This window comes from Magallana gigas, chromosome 7, assembly GCF_963853765.1.
Source record: "Magallana gigas chromosome 7, xbMagGiga1.1, whole genome shotgun sequence".
NCBI classification, from domain to species: domain Eukaryota; kingdom Metazoa; phylum Mollusca; class Bivalvia; order Ostreida; family Ostreidae; genus Magallana; species Magallana gigas.
In genome coordinates this window covers 17884090-17900012 of record NC_088859.1, presented here as the reverse complement: position 1 = coordinate 17900012, position 15923 = coordinate 17884090, and the positions used below count along the sequence as shown (strand labels likewise).

At 35.8% G+C, this 15923-nt stretch overlaps 1 protein-coding gene across 1 annotated transcript in view; it reads left to right on the top strand.

Moving 5' to 3' along the window:
* The window catches only part of LOC105344514 (uncharacterized), a 77660-nt gene that overhangs the window by 16325 nt on the left and 45412 nt on the right, over positions 1 to 15923 (top strand). The window contains exons 39-77 of the mRNA XM_066066030.1: positions 120 to 443; positions 731 to 1048; positions 1801 to 1992; positions 2556 to 2684; positions 2772 to 2957; positions 3114 to 3260; positions 3487 to 3669; positions 3879 to 4010; positions 4103 to 4288; positions 4448 to 4579; positions 4744 to 4932; positions 5060 to 5191; positions 5592 to 5777; positions 5940 to 6071; positions 6206 to 6403; positions 7228 to 7359; positions 7576 to 7761; positions 7869 to 8000; positions 8281 to 8457; positions 8621 to 8749; positions 8897 to 9085; positions 9268 to 9390; positions 9512 to 9694; positions 9962 to 10081; positions 10320 to 10502; positions 10615 to 10743; positions 11002 to 11190; positions 11315 to 11449; positions 11669 to 11854; positions 11997 to 12155; positions 12316 to 12507; positions 12781 to 12912; positions 13181 to 13366; positions 13603 to 13731; positions 14106 to 14429; positions 14553 to 14738; positions 15005 to 15142; positions 15295 to 15480; positions 15584 to 15715. Of these exons, the coding sequence (XP_065922102.1) occupies positions 120 to 443; positions 731 to 1048; positions 1801 to 1992; positions 2556 to 2684; positions 2772 to 2957; positions 3114 to 3260; positions 3487 to 3669; positions 3879 to 4010; positions 4103 to 4288; positions 4448 to 4579; positions 4744 to 4932; positions 5060 to 5191; positions 5592 to 5777; positions 5940 to 6071; positions 6206 to 6403; positions 7228 to 7359; positions 7576 to 7761; positions 7869 to 8000; positions 8281 to 8457; positions 8621 to 8749; positions 8897 to 9085; positions 9268 to 9390; positions 9512 to 9694; positions 9962 to 10081; positions 10320 to 10502; positions 10615 to 10743; positions 11002 to 11190; positions 11315 to 11449; positions 11669 to 11854; positions 11997 to 12155; positions 12316 to 12507; positions 12781 to 12912; positions 13181 to 13366; positions 13603 to 13731; positions 14106 to 14429; positions 14553 to 14738; positions 15005 to 15142; positions 15295 to 15480; positions 15584 to 15715 (6723 nt within the window). The remainder of the gene's footprint in view (positions 1 to 119; positions 444 to 730; positions 1049 to 1800; positions 1993 to 2555; positions 2685 to 2771; positions 2958 to 3113; positions 3261 to 3486; positions 3670 to 3878; positions 4011 to 4102; positions 4289 to 4447; positions 4580 to 4743; positions 4933 to 5059; positions 5192 to 5591; positions 5778 to 5939; positions 6072 to 6205; positions 6404 to 7227; positions 7360 to 7575; positions 7762 to 7868; positions 8001 to 8280; positions 8458 to 8620; positions 8750 to 8896; positions 9086 to 9267; positions 9391 to 9511; positions 9695 to 9961; positions 10082 to 10319; positions 10503 to 10614; positions 10744 to 11001; positions 11191 to 11314; positions 11450 to 11668; positions 11855 to 11996; positions 12156 to 12315; positions 12508 to 12780; positions 12913 to 13180; positions 13367 to 13602; positions 13732 to 14105; positions 14430 to 14552; positions 14739 to 15004; positions 15143 to 15294; positions 15481 to 15583; positions 15716 to 15923) is intronic.

The following is a 15923-nucleotide window of genomic DNA, read 5'->3' as shown; positions in this document are numbered from 1 at the left end:
AACAGAAAAAAGACCAATTTAAGTGACAGTGTACATTTAAAGGAGTATCATGGTTTTCTGGTTTTACTCAGAAATGCTTGTCTCTGTGGTAATAATGTACATGTCTTTGAATTTTTTAGTTGTTGGTGAGAGCAGAGGATGGAGGAAACCCCCCTCGTCAGGCAGACAACAAAGCAAGACTTACCATAAATGTCATAAGAAACAACAATGCTCCACAATGGCAGAACCCCATGACAACAACTCTGGTCTCCCAACAAGCAGGAGTCGGCCAGACCGTGGGAAATGCACTGTTAGCCACAGATTCTGACACTTTCTTTAACGTTGTGAGATACGAGATCATTGGAGATGGGGATTCCACTGCCTTCTTTACAATCGCCAACCCAGCTAATGGGCAGATCACTGTGGCTAACTCTCTGGCATCATCCTCTGACCTAGTGTATTATGTAAGAAAATTTCAGAACATTATTAATTTGTTTCGAAAAGTTTGACTTTGATTTGCACTGTATTGAACATATCTATAGTCTCTTTTAAGATTATCTCTATTTACGGTACTGGGTAACAAAAAATAGAGAATAAAAATGTGGAGTTAAAATCCCAGTTTATAAGTGTGATATCTTTCAAGATAAAGTGAACTAGGAAACAGTATTTAATTGTATTTTATAATTCATTGGTTGGAAAAGAATTCAAATTATTTTGTTCAAAATGCTGAAGATTTTATTATCTTTTGTAGATCCGAGTACGAGCCTATGACAATGGTGTGCCAGCAAAGGACAATGTGACTGTAGTCACTGTGACGGTAGAGAGGAACAACTTTGCACCAGAGATTACCTCCCCTACTGTTAGTGAAAGAATTCCAGAAACTCAGGATCTGGGTGTAACTATAGCAACAGTTACAGCTACAGACAGGGACACCCAGTCACCTCACAATGTGATCAGATTCCAGATGTTTGCTTCAACGCCGGCCTCAGATTACTTTGGAATTGACAGCCAGAATGGAAACATCTTTGTCAAGAGAGACCTGACTTTAGATACTTCGAACAGATATCTGGTAAATTCATAGTCATGCTTGTATAGCTTACTGATCTTAAGGTGCTTCACTACACCTTGAAATAGTTTCTCAAATCAGCAGAAAATTACTTGATTATGATAGAAAGCATGATGGATAAGAAGTATATATATCAAATAGGCGGAAAAATGTGCAATTTTAGATCAAAAATGGTATTTTTAAAAATTTCATTCAATTTACATAAACAAAAGCCCCAGGTGGATTCGAACTCACCACCTATGATTCACAAGCCTGATACTTTAACACTGAGCTATGAGGATATACATCTGAATCGATTGATACAAACAGTTTAACAAAACATTTAAATCGCCATCTTGTGACGTAGTGTCTTAAAAAGTATAAGTCTCTGTGTAGTGAAGTACCTTAATATACATACAACATCGTCTTCATCCTTAACAACTGTAAACATGCTTGTTTTATTTCCTGTATCTAAAAGCATCTCTCAGTCGCATTCAGTATAATTATTTTGTTCAAGTAAATAGACAGAATTGTCTTTCCATCAGACCAGATTCATACTATTTTGAAATATAAATGCTGATTAGCTTTTGAGTTGTTTTTTATTAATTAAAAGTGTTTGGAAAATGATTGCTTTAGAGGTCAATGTTTTTAACTTTATGTTGTATGTATGCTTGAATCATACTCAAAGAAATGATATACTGGTTATAAGCAGCTTTTCAATTTAATACCTCATTTTTTTCACCCATTGATAACCTGTGTTTTGTATTTTTACTTAGATGTATGTACAAGCCTATGATATGGGATCTCCCTCCAAGACATCAGCTACAAATGCCACAGTGACAATAGATATATTCAGGAACTTACGAGACCCCTTCTTCAGTGGGGGACCATTTGCTGCCACCACTCCTGAGACTTCCGTCATTGGAACTTCTGTACTACAAATCAACTTTGGTGACAGTGACACTGACGTGAGTGTGTTATGTTTCTTGTTGGATATTTCTAATATGATTTGATACATTACATTTCAGACTAGTACTGTATACAGAAAAATATTTGCCCCTGTTTTATTTTTGCCCCTTTCACCCTCTTTGTCAGTGGGCAAATTTTAGACTGACCAAATTCCTATGTCTCAAGTTATTTATCTTTTAACACTACTTTGTCTGGGTGAATTCAAGATGGGGCGAAACTGTTTGCAAGCATAGAAGGGTGAAAATAGTTTGGGGCAAAAAATAAACCTGTACACAGTGTAGGGTTTATTAGATGGGCAGAAAGGCACTGTGGGGTATATGCCATTCTTATTTTTTCTAAAGGATGATAGCCTAGTATTCCACTTAATTATCATATATGTCTTTATGCAATCTGTATTACAATTTTGTTGAATTTACATTTAAAGAACTGAAGCAGTGCTAAAAAGCTTTCAGTTATAGTTCAAATTCTATCCAAAGTAGTGTGTGAAATATTCTGCCATATTTGGAAAAAAAAAAGCACACAAGATATTAAAATGAAATGCTACAATTTTGTCTTTTTTCAGGCACCATTCAACACAGTGACTGTATCTGCCATTGGAGATGACAAAGCCCTGACTTATTTCAGTCTGGATAGTAATAACCGAATTGTTGTGAACAGTGATCTGAAAGCAGACTCGGACACTCAATATCTGGTGAGATGGGTGTAGAAGAAAAAAAAAAGTATGACTTACTGAATATAAAAGACTTAAGATCAAATTTATTTTATTTTTCTATTTCAGATGAGAATTTTGGCTCAAGATGGTGGATCTCCTCCAAGAACAGCAACCACGGTAGCTACCATAACAGTGCAGCGCAACATCAATAGTCCAGTCTTTGAAAGACTTTCTTATAACGAGACAATTCTGGAAACACGACAACTTGGTCTTTCATTCCTGCAAGTAAAAGCAACAGATGGAGATACAAGGGTAAGTACATCACCAACTGTAGCTCAGGGAATTTCATTTGAAAAGAACACAAATATGCAATTTTCCAGTTTGAAATCTTCAGATGAAAATAAAGTATCACTTTATGTTAGTTTAAATTTCTTAAACTATTTTATATGCTCTTTGATTGATTTTCAGGCACCATACAATGAAGTTCGATACTTTATGAGCACAGATGCAGGAAGTACTTTGGGAGCCCAGTATTTCATGGTGGATGATGTCACTGGAGACATCAGTCTTCGCCAGTCTCCCATGCTTGATAATGCTAGAACTGTTGATTACACTGTAAGATTTTAGTTTAATTTAATAAAAGCATAATTTAAAGCTTTAAAACATCACTTTATCGTTTTATGCTAACACAGTCCGCGCTTCATTAAAAATTGGAATGATGTACAAATGTACCATCTAACTTTTCTATGGAGTGAAAAACATCAACGATTAAAAAAAAAGATTCATCAATACAATGACTCTATATATATTTCCAATGTTGTTGTTTTTTTTTTTTTTGCAGTTTACTGTGAATGCTGTAGACAGAGGTGGTCGCTCGGCAACACTACCTGCTAGCGTTCGAGTGACAGTGATTCGAAACACCAACGCTCCAGTCTTTACCAATCTGCCCAATGCCAATCAGATCAACCATAATACCTCAATAGGAACCCAAGTCTTCCCAGTGTCTGCTAGAGATCCAGATCCTGTAAGTACAATTCCAAGCAATATGCTGTCTTTATATTTTGTGTCGATCTTTACACCTTATCTGATCCATATTTGTTATAAGAGCCTTAACATGCATTCAAAAGAACATGTTATTCCATGTCATTTAAAGGTAACCAAATATTAAAATCAATGAAATCAGTTAGTTTGCGATTGTTTATAAATTCTGTCTTTTGGCTTTGCTTTTGATAGGGTGTGTTTGGACAGCTCACATACAGTCTTACAGGGGATGGAGAATCCACCAGTGTATTCGACATCAACCCAACCTCAGGGGCCATAACTCTGCAGCAGTCACTGTTCTCTCAAACATCTACCCTTTATACGGTATTAAATCTTGATTGATTTTCAAGCCATGTTACAATTCAGTTGAGAAGTCTTCTTACAGTTCTACTAATCAAAGCCCCCCTTTTTTGTAGTTGAGAGTACGTGTCCAGGATGGGGGCAGTCCCAGGAAGGAAGCTATGAACACCCTGACATTGACTGTTCAACGAAATTTTGAAACTCCCCGCTTTGTCTCAAACAGTTATACATTCACAATCAAGGAAAATGAACCAATCGGATTTAGTGTTGGACAAATAGTTGCAACAGATGCTGACTCAGCTGTAAGTGTTTAATGGGTCTCAGGATTCTCTCCTTCACACACATACAAGTTGTCAGGATTCTTCTTCAGGCAAAGCCATGTGAATCAATGCATTTATATATGTAAATGAAATCGACTGTATGTCAAACCTCCACATCATTTTCTTGTTTTTCTTTTGTAGCCACCAAACAATTTGGTAGAGTACTACTTTGTAGGGTCAACACCATCACAGAGGTTTTTAATTGATTCTAGGACGGGAATTATTACCATTAGAAAGGACCTGACCACAGAGGAAACCCCGTCTTCTTATAGTGTAAGTTTTAAAAACAAATTTATATAGCTATAAAATTGTGCTCTTTATAGGTTCACTTCTGGTTTTTCAAAAGATCCCAGTTCTGTACTATCATTTTAAAACAAAAGAATCTTTTAATAAGAATTGTTGATATGATAAAACACCTTTCATCCATTTATTTATAGTTCCGGGTTCAAGCAAGAGATTCGGGTTCACCACAGAGACTTAGTCAGGAAATCCCACTGACCATTAATGTTCAACGAAATGACTATGACCCATTGCTTGGCAACTTGCCATTCAGTGTGACAATACCAGCAAATGCTAATCAATTTTCAACTGTTTACACTGTAAACTCAACTGATGCAGACACTGTGGTAAGATCCTGGATTTTATGTAATATTTTTCATGAAATATATTAATGCGAGTTTTAGCCTTAATAAATATACCATTTTTACATGTTGTAATAGTGTTTGTACTATTAAGATATTTTCTTTGCATTAGCTTGATTTCCAACGCCGAGAATATGATATCATAGGAGATGATGCTGCCACAAGTTTGTTTGCTGTGGACCCAACAGCTGGTAGAATAACAATAAGTTCTCCGTTGACTTCAGATCCAGCTGTACAATATAGGGTAAGATATAAAGTGACAATGCTCTCTTCAATCCCCTAACAAATTTAAAATTGATATTAACCATATCTTACTATGATGGCTTCGGTCTTAATTGTGAAACATTTTTGCAATAGCTTATTCTTAAGAGAGTCCTATTGATGTAAAGGGTTTTTTTTTCTATCATTGTATGTTTTGTCATGGATTTTGATATGTCTATTGTTTGTACGGCTATATTATGGTGTGGCCTTTTCCATCTGTCATCCATAGTTTTTAATGTCCAGAATAATCTTGAGCATCTGATTATCAACAGATATACATCATGTGCATTTAGTGCAAGATGAATATCATGTACCAAAGTGGTGCACTTCATTATTCTTTGTGTTTAGATATTGCATATTTAAAAAAGATCATGTGTTAACAGGTTAGAGTGCGTGTAAGAGACTTCGGAACTCCTAGACGCTCATCAACAAGCCTGCTTCTAGTCAATGTGACCAGAAATCTGAATGCTCCACAATTCAATCCAACTCAATACTTTGCCACTATCTTAGAAACCCAGCCCTTGGGGTCCAGCATACAACAAGTGTCCTCTAGCGACCTTGACACAACGGTGAGCACCTGTAGTTCATGTGAAGCAAATTGAATTTCTGAGGAAACAAAACAAATATTTAAACATTCACTGATTGGCAATAAAGAACAGCATAAGTTTGAATTTTATATCAGTCCTGGCTGTGATAATTAATTTTGGTTTTTTGGGGGTTTTTTTTTGCAGGCACCAAATAATGTACCTACATATACATTGAGTGGAAATGCTTTAGCACTCCAGTATTTCCAAGTCAATCCAAGTACAGGAGTCGTCTCCCTTTATAAGGATCTACGAGACGATACAGCAACTTCTTACACTGTAAGGAAACTGATCAAGTATAACTGGAATCAGATATATGATGACAACTAAGAAAGATATATATTAAGGTGATTTTCAATGTATTTTATCATATGACAAACTGAGTTTGACAATAAAGTTTGCTCTCGTCTTAGCTCACGGTGACTGTAGCTGACAATGGTTCCCCATCACTTGCTGGAACAAACACGGCCACAGTGACAGTGCAGGTCAACAGGAATCTACAGCCCCCACGCTTTATCAATGCTCCCTACAGTTCCACCATAACAAGGCTTGTTACAGACAACACTCTTTTGCCTGGAGTGACAGTTTCTACGGCTGATGATGATACTGTGGTGAGTTACTGTTGATAAACCTAAACCCAAATTACAAATATTAGGGATGTCAAATTGGTCAATTTTTAGTACTCGGTTACTCGGACGTTTTTCCGATCGAGTACCCGGGTACTCGGTAAAAGTGTAAATAAATATGAACAAGTACATTGATAAATGTATTAACATGTTTGTTGTTCCCACGTATATGATAAGTTTACTTCGCACAGCTGACATTTTACGTTTTTTGAATCTTCAGTTCTTTTAAAATATTTCCAGACCTTTGAAGTCGGTGGCGGCATTTTAGGTCTGTTCAATTTCTCTACCGTGGGCTATCTAATTTATATAATAGACTATATAAACGATGTTCAGTGAAATCAAATCATTAAGTTAAGCCAAAAATAAGGGTAGAAGACAGCCAAAGGTGAGAAAAGCTAGGTAACAGGTGCTTGGTCACGATAATTACTATATAAACACTGCCACAGGCGATAACAGTCATTTAGCATATTACGAGGCGTAGGAAATCCTAATTACTGTATGTACAAGTGCAATGGACATTTTAAGTTTTAAAACCGATGTTTTAATGCATTATTAAATAAACTTAGAAAAATATACATCCGAGTAACCGAGTACTGATTTTAGTATTCGATACTCGGACGTTCGATCGAGTACCCGGTTAACCGGGTACTCGTTGACATCCCTAACAAATATGCAAAGGGAAAAAAGATAAGTGGTTGAAAATATAAATTGATCAAGCTAAATATAAAGAATATCTTAGTTAGTACTTTTGGACCACTTTGAAATTTCATGGAATGCCTATTAAATGTAGTTGAATAAACTGTTTGTAGAGTCCATTTAGAGATGTTACAGTGAGCGTGATTGGGGACGATTCAGCAGCGAGCCTGTTTGAGTTAGCGGGATCAAGTGTTCGTGTTCGAAATGCAGCAAATTTAGCAGCAGACACAGCTAACACATACAAGGTGAGATATTTTGTCAGGAGAAGAAAGCATTTCATTAATTGTTTAACAGTTCACACTAATCTTTTACGGAAGTTTGTGTTTTAACTTTTATAAAAATTTTCAATAGCATTTAACTCACATCAAGTATAAACCCAAATTGTTTGCACATTTTTTATAGGTTTTGATATCTATCAATCTTAGTAATTGACTTTTAAGTGCTGTTCTTGTTATTCGTAGCTTCGGCTGTTGGCAGAGGATGGAGGTTCTCCAAAGAAAACTGCTACTACAACCATAGATATCACTGTGAGAAGAAATATGGTGCCCCCACAGTTTAACCCTACAGCATATAACGCAACAATCCTGGAGAACTACCCTGTCGGAAGTGAAATTGTGACAGTGTCTGCCACAGACTCAGACCCACAGGTTTGTCTTTCATTGCTTTCCCTTGGTAATGTAAAGTATGTACTGTAGAATGTTGTGAATTTTTTGCTACCAGTATGTCTAATGAAAAAAATGTTATGTTCTTTAAGCCCCCAAACAACCAGTTCAAATACAATATAACGGGTGATACAACTGCTATGACCTACTTCTACATCAATCCAGACTCGGGGCGTATTTCTCTCAAACAGTCCATCAAAGGAACTGGAGTTAACCAATTCAGAGTTTGTATTAACACATTGTATTAAGAGTTTATTTTATTCTTTCACAGTGATTGTCAGTGGTCAAATTTCAATTAGGCCTATTACAAATTTGAAGATATTTCTATTGAATACAACTGCATATCAGTAATTTTAAGATTGGGCAAGATTTCTTCACAAAGTGATTGGACCAAGAAAATACATTGCATTCTTGATAAAAAAAAAAAAAAAGTAATCTCAGATTGATGTGAATACCACTGTATGATATTACCAGAGGTAAGTTTGAATGTTTGTCATCTTTCAGTTACAAGTGACCGCTACAGACGAAGGAACGCCATCTCTGAGCGGACAAGCCATTGTGACTGTGGACGTAACCATTGACGACACACTGAGGTTCACACAACTCCAACCATACACTGCCAGCATTGATGAGAACGACCCTGTAGATAGAGGGTTTATTACAGTTATAGCCACACCCCAGGTATAACGCTTGTGATGCACTGACTTAATAAACCATTCATCAAAATTTTGAAAAAACTCTGCTGAAAATCATTTTAAAGCTAAATAAGTTTGATGTATTAAAATTTACTTGTATCTGAAATTGGATTGTATTACATGTGTACAAAATTTGTCTTTTTTTGCAGCCGAATATCAAATACTCCATTGTTGGCTTCAGTGATAGTCCTGATTACTTTAAAATTGATGAGAACACAGGCGTTATATCTGTAAAAACTGATCTTCGAAGTGACCTATCCAAGAGAACTACATATTTGGTAAGTTGATTTTTGAGTTATCAGTTTTTTTCTACAATTACAGCTGCTATTTCTTAAGTGGGAATTACCGGAGTATTGGTTTTTGGGATGTATGTAGAATGTTTTATACATGTATTTAAATTAATAAATGTGCTTTTATAAAAACAGATTCAAGTAAGAGCAGAAAAACAGTTTCCTAATGGACTTCAGTCTGTAGAGAATCTGGTCAATGTTACGGTTCTGAGAAATATCAACCCACCTGTGTTCAACTCCACTCAGTACCAAGCTAACATCAATGAAAAGTATGGCCTTGGACAGTCAGTGGTGCAGGTGTTTGCCACAGATCTTGATACTCAGGTAACTCTACAGATCACCAAATTCTTGAAATAATATTAGCATTTCCAAGTTTTAAACACATGTATTTGTTTGACTGAATAAATCAATGTAAATTCTTAATATCAAAGAATGGAAAAAATCAGCCATTTCATGTTGAAATTAACATAAGCATACATCACAAGAAACTTTTTTATGACTTGCAGGATGTTCTCCTCTACTCCATCATTGATCAGGCTGGGGAGACGGAACCATTTTACATGGCTCCTAGCACAGGAATTATCACCTTAAAGCAGCTACTGACCGGCACAACTAAAACAAGATATGCTGTAAGGAAAATTTAATCCGTAAAATGCAATCTAAATGCCTAAATATTTAGTGCACCAGGCAGTTTAGTATTTCACCCAACTTAATAGATCTTATTATGAAAGAATTATTCATCTTTCACAGTTTACGGTGCAAGTTAGGGATCAGTCCAAACCAGAGAAATTTGGGCAGTCAGCTGTTGTCATCAACGTGAGAAGGAACAGCCAGTCTCCTGTCTTTGAGAGAACACCTTATGGTGCACCCATTAACTACAACCAGGCTCCAGGACCTGTGTATACTACCTCTGCAAGAGATCCTGACTTAACGGTAAGGATTATTCTGTTACAATACTTCATAAGTAAAATAAAACCACATGAACATAAGGTGTACTGTCATAGAAACACATTCTGTACCAGAAACTCATTTGAAATATTCATTAAAGTTTTGGATATAAACTGATCCCTTTAATCGAGTTGATTTGAATTAATTGCCTCTCATCTGTACAAATTGATGAATATGTTGATCGTTTCTTCTTCTTTTTTACTTTCACATATTCACATACCAGGGTATAAACAAAGATGTTGATTGTTTCAGGGTACTTTGACGTATGAAGTAATTGGATACTTCTCCGCACCAGGTTACTTTACTGTCAATTCCAATGGAGAGGTTGTTCTGCTGTCTAGTTTAGCCAGTGATACAGCTCAATCTTACACGGTAAGTACACATGAAGACCAGCTTCAAGGAAAGATGAAACTTGTTTTCTCTTATTTTGTTTTTTAACCATATGATTTTTGTAACCAGACAGATATTATAAAAACATCTAACGCACTGTTTGATATTTAATTTAAAGGTCTTAAAAAAGGAAATTTGAATTCATAAATCGCACAAAAGAACATAAGTACATAATTATCCAATAACTGTTTTGAGAATGATATTATGTGATTTTTTCCAGCTTGGTTTGGCGGCTTATGATAGTGATTATCCCAATGATAAGGCATATGCAAATGTTACAATTACTGTCAACCGTAACCCCAATGCCCCGGATTTCACTAACCCATCCTACAGTATAACTGTCAATGAAAGTTACCCTCTGGCAGTTAGTCTGCTACAAGTCTCAGGCCAGGATGCAGATCAGGTACATACATCTCTCTCTCTCTCTCTCTCTCTCTCTCTCTCTCTCTCATATAAAAGCATACAGTGTCTTTTTATTGGACATCAAGAATTGCAGGTTGTATTTCTCCTTTCAGCATGTTGTTGAGTACATTCTGGAATCCAGCAATCCTATAGATGGCACTCAGTTCTTTTATTTGAACCCATCCACTGGTGTACTGACTGTGTCCAGACCTCTCACTGAGACAGGGACACAGACTTTCACTGTAAGTACATTTGACTTGCAAGTACTAAATAATTAACATTTTATACAACACATTTTTGTATAATGTAAAAGCTTCATTCTAAAACTTTGCATATTAAAACAAAGGAGAATCTTTGAGGATACTTGTAGTTTCTTAATTCTTAATTTATCCACAGGAGACACGGCACAGATACATTCATGTACAAGCATACTATGAAATGCTATCTCTAGTCTTTAAACTTCAAATGACTTATGTATGACATGTTTTACCTCCCTTTAGCTTCAAGTTCGTTTGAGGGATAATGGAATTCCTGCGAGATCATCTGCAACAACTGCCCCAGTAACTATATTTATCACAAGGAATAACAACGGTCCTATATTTGCTGGCACTTTTACCGCAAGTATAAATGAGACAACACCAACAAACACAGCTGTGCTCACAGTGGCAGCTACTGATAGTGATCCTAATGTAAGTCTACACACATTAAACATATTCTAAGGCATGCCATGCAATCTTAATGTTAAATGTCTGTCATGTTTCTTTTATATAAAGTCTTTTAATTCTTAATGTGAGGATTTATTTTGTCTTTCAGACATCACCCTATGGACAACTGAGATATCGTGTAATAGGAGATGGAGATTTCACTCAATTCTTCGATATCAATCCAACAACAGGAAGTATATCAGTTCAACGCCCATTAACCTCCCAAGACGTTGCTCTTTATCAGGTGATCATTCTTTACCATACCTCTGAAAAGCACTTCAAAAAGTTATAAATTTTAATTGGCAGATATTGGTAATTTGCAATGTGGAGAACATGCTGAGTTTTTATTTATGTATGGTTTGTAGTTGATCACTACAAACCCAATTAAATTAATGTGTGCATACAACTTGTACATGGTTATTTTTTTGTGTAATTTTGATTTCTTGTCTATGTATGTCTATAGGGAAGAATTGTGGCAGAGGATGGAGGCTCCCCTCCCAGATCAGCTACTGCCACTGCTATTATCAACATCCTGAGGAACCTGAATGACCCGGTCTTCAATCCCAAATCTTACACAGCCACTATTTATGAAACTCATCAAGTTGGAGATGATATTGTTACTGTAACAGCCACTGATGCAGACCAAATTGTAAGTGTTTGATTAATTAAACTTAACATGAACCAGTTGTCATCATTGACCTGGCTCCCTTAAATGACTAGGAAAGCCTGATTGTTTTCAAAAGGAATTATATAAGAATATTGTATTATTTTGAGAATGTTATCTGTTTCAGCGACCAAATAATGAAATAATTTTTGAGATGACTGATACCACACCCAATCTGAATAATGCAGGCTTAAACTACTTCAGTATCCGCACGGAGAACAACAGAGGCTTGATCTCCATCACTCTACCTCTATACACAGACAATCTGAACACTGCAGTCTACACGGTTTGTTTCTTCTGATTCCTCTACTGTATGATATGTCTAGGTCCTCTACATAAGAGTGTCATTTATATATTAGTATTTTGTGCAACCACATTATTCACACTTTTGCTGGGTACAATTGTTTGAGCATAAATTGTTGCTGTAAACAGATGTCCTCTTTTAGTTCTCTGTCCGGGCTCGTGACAGCGGAAGTCCTACACGGTTCGCAGTGGACGCAGCAACAGTGACCATCAATGTGAACAGAAACTTGTTTCCCCCAATATTCCAAGGTGAACCTTACACTGCATCTCTAAACTTCAACAGTCCAAGTGGGTCTACAGTGCGACAAGTCAACGCAACAGATGCTGATGCTCAGGTACATTTGTCTGTACTCAGATTTTAGCCCATAGGTTTTGTAAATTTACTAGTAGTTGAATTGCTTTGGATATTTTCAGCTCTGATAAGTTGAATATTTGATTTCATCTTTGAGAATTGGAAGAGTTACAAGAATTTATTTTTGCTTGTTGTAAACTGTTATTTGATGACATGTACATGTTTTTCATGGGAAAAGAGATTTGTAAGTCATATAACTTATTCCATTTATCTCTTCATCATCACGTTCAATTCTAATATCATGATACATTTCCAGAGTCCACATAACACTGTGACCTATTCCATTATTGGAGATGGCACAGCACAGACATTGTTCAGTATCAATCCTGCTACCGGTTTGATCACCACTAGGCAAAGTCTGCAGAATAATAATGTGGAACGATCCTCGGTGAGTGCTACTTCTACTACTAATTGGATGTATATGTACACATACTTTTAATCTTGCCCTATTTTAGTTTAGGCTTTTCTTTTGATGGTCACAAAAGAATTTGACAATTTTACTGGGGACAGGCTATGTGAATGGGATGATATGCTTGTAATTTTGAATGACTAGTGATGTGATGGTCACGCCTCCAGTATAACTGCCACATTCAATAATTCCAAAGTACATCCTATATGTAAAAAAAACCCTTTATACAAAGAGAATTTTATTTTAGATTTTGGTCATGGCCAGAGATGGAGGCACACCCAGTCTAACTGCTACATCCACAGTATTAGTGACGATAGCCAGAAACCTTAACGCTCCTGAGTGGACCCTTTCCGCTTACACTGTAAATATTACAGAGACCCAAGACTTGGGAACCCCCATTGCCGCCTTGGGTACAAGAGATGATGATGTAGAGGTAAGAAGCAAAAACGTTGATTTAAATTGGCTATTGAAACTGTCATGTTTTAGTGCTTTGAAGTTTAATTTGATTTTTGAAATAGGATGGATTTTAATTTAAATTTAAAATATTTAAATATTTATATAGTGGTCAGCAATTTTTTGGAAGATAAAAAGACAATGCCAATATTTGTTAAATACAGAATATTCTCTATTCATTCGTCTGATGTATACATGTAAATCTTTCTTGTTCAGGCTCCTTACAACACAAGGATCACAACTTTAACTGGAGATACAAACATGATGCAATTTTTCTCACTGTCTGAGAATGGACAATTGTCGGTTAAGAAACAATTGACAAGTACTAATATCAGAACATTTACGGTAAGAAAATTCTACTTGATTTTTTTTTTGGATTTTCACACTGCATCATTGAATTTTTTGTCCAAAAACTATTCCAATGAAGTTAAGACTAGAATTTTATAACATATTAACAAAAATTCTTAGAAGCTGTTTTGATGAGAAGCAAAGTAAAACGACATGTTACTACATATATGTATAAAAAGAATTAACTGTAGTTTTTTTTTTTTAAATACATGTTCTATTTAATATATATAATTCTTTGGTACCCATGAGTGTTATTAACTGACAAAAATATGATGATGAGTAAGTTTGATTTACTTTAGATATAATATCAAATTTTATGTAATATTTTTTGCAATATTTTTGTTGAGTTTTAATATGTGATGTTTTTACAGGGAACTGTCTCTCTAAGAGATGGTGGTAATCCTCCACTGACCCCAACAGGAGTAGAAACAGCCACCATTACTGTGTATGTGACCAAAAATGACCACACCCCATACTTCATCAATGAACCTTACTCTAAGGATCTGGAGGGCACCATCCAACTAGGTGCAAGTGTTTTCCAGGTCACAGCCAGAGACGATGACCGTGGGCTCTTTGGTTTGGTTCGGTATAGAATCACTGGAGATGACTTGGCTCCAAATTATTTCCAAATAGTGGACAGTGGTTTGATCTCCATCAAAAATGTGTTGAGCGGTGTGAATCAAAATCAATTCAAGGTGAATGTTGCATTCATATATTCAGTTGATAAAATGTGCTAACATAGAAACACTTTGGTGATCGCAACATTAGCCAACAAATCCAATTTTGAATTATTTTGATATAACTTCTGTTTTATCAAGGTGAGAGTGGAGGCCTATGATGGAGGAAGTCCCAGCAAAACCAATGTTTCTGTGGTGACTTTAACGGTGAAAAGCAACTATCAGCGTCCTATCTTCAACTTGCCATCATACTTTGCACGTATCCCAGAAACACAGAGTCTGGGTCAACGAATCATTGCAGTCACCGCAAATGATAGTGATGCACTGGTACGAACAAATATTTAATATGTTTATAACTGTTCTGTATATAATAAGTATGTAAAAACATCTCTAGTTTATTGGTTAAAAGAAAAAAAAATTTACATATTTTTTTTTTCACTGCATGAAATGATTAAAAACTTTGATTCTAAAGGTACAATGTATGATATAGTCAGTATAAATTATAGCACAGATGAATCAATTTTTACAATGAAGCCAAGGTTTCTAGAGACTTTTCTGCAGTCTAATGATATTTTCTAATTTATGTTAAACAGGCACCAAACAATGTTGTGAGGTACTCTCTGACAGAAGGAGCTGATGACATTGAGTGTTTCCTGATAGATGCCCAAACAGGCAGTCTGTCTTTGAGGCGATCCCTTCTCTATGCTCCTTGCACTGGCAGTAGATACCAGGTAAAATGAAGTGCAGAAAATTGAGTCAGACAAAAATGCTTGCTTACAGGTCTGCCTTTGTGTAATGTACAATCTATATTGAGTTACTTTGTTTTATTATTTTCACAGATTTTTAGATACCTGTACTAAGTGATTTTGTTGTTTTTTTCCAGATGACCGTCACTGCCACGGACCTAGGTTTGAATCCTCTCTCCAACACTATAACTGTTACAGTGGATGTTGATCGCAATGCCAATCCTCCCGTCTTCCAGAACATCCCAACAATTGCACAAATCAATGAAAATCAACCAACAAGTCAAGGCTTTTTCACTGTCAGAGCTACAGATGCTGACACAGTGGTATGACAGTATCATCAATGGCTAAAATAATCTATGAATAAAATTGAAGGAGATTCTTCATCTGATTATTTGAATTAATTTTTTTTTTTTTTTTTTTATACAGAGTCCATTCGGAGATATCACATATTCCTTGGTTGGTGATGGAACAGCAACCATTTATTTCCAAGTAGATTCTTCCACTGGTGTAGTGAGTCTTAAACAGAGCATACAACCTGATACAGCTTCTACATACAGGGTAAATATCTCTTGACAGGCTAGTCCCATCGTAAAAATATTTGTAAAAATATTGTAACTTGATTTTGAGAAAACTAATTTTAACCATGAGGTTGTAGATAAAACTTTTGACATGTGTTTTTATTTAATTGATTTTATCAGACATCCCATGTTTTCAATTTGAATTATTCAAAGCATTACTTCAATCGAAAGTAAAACATTTTATATTC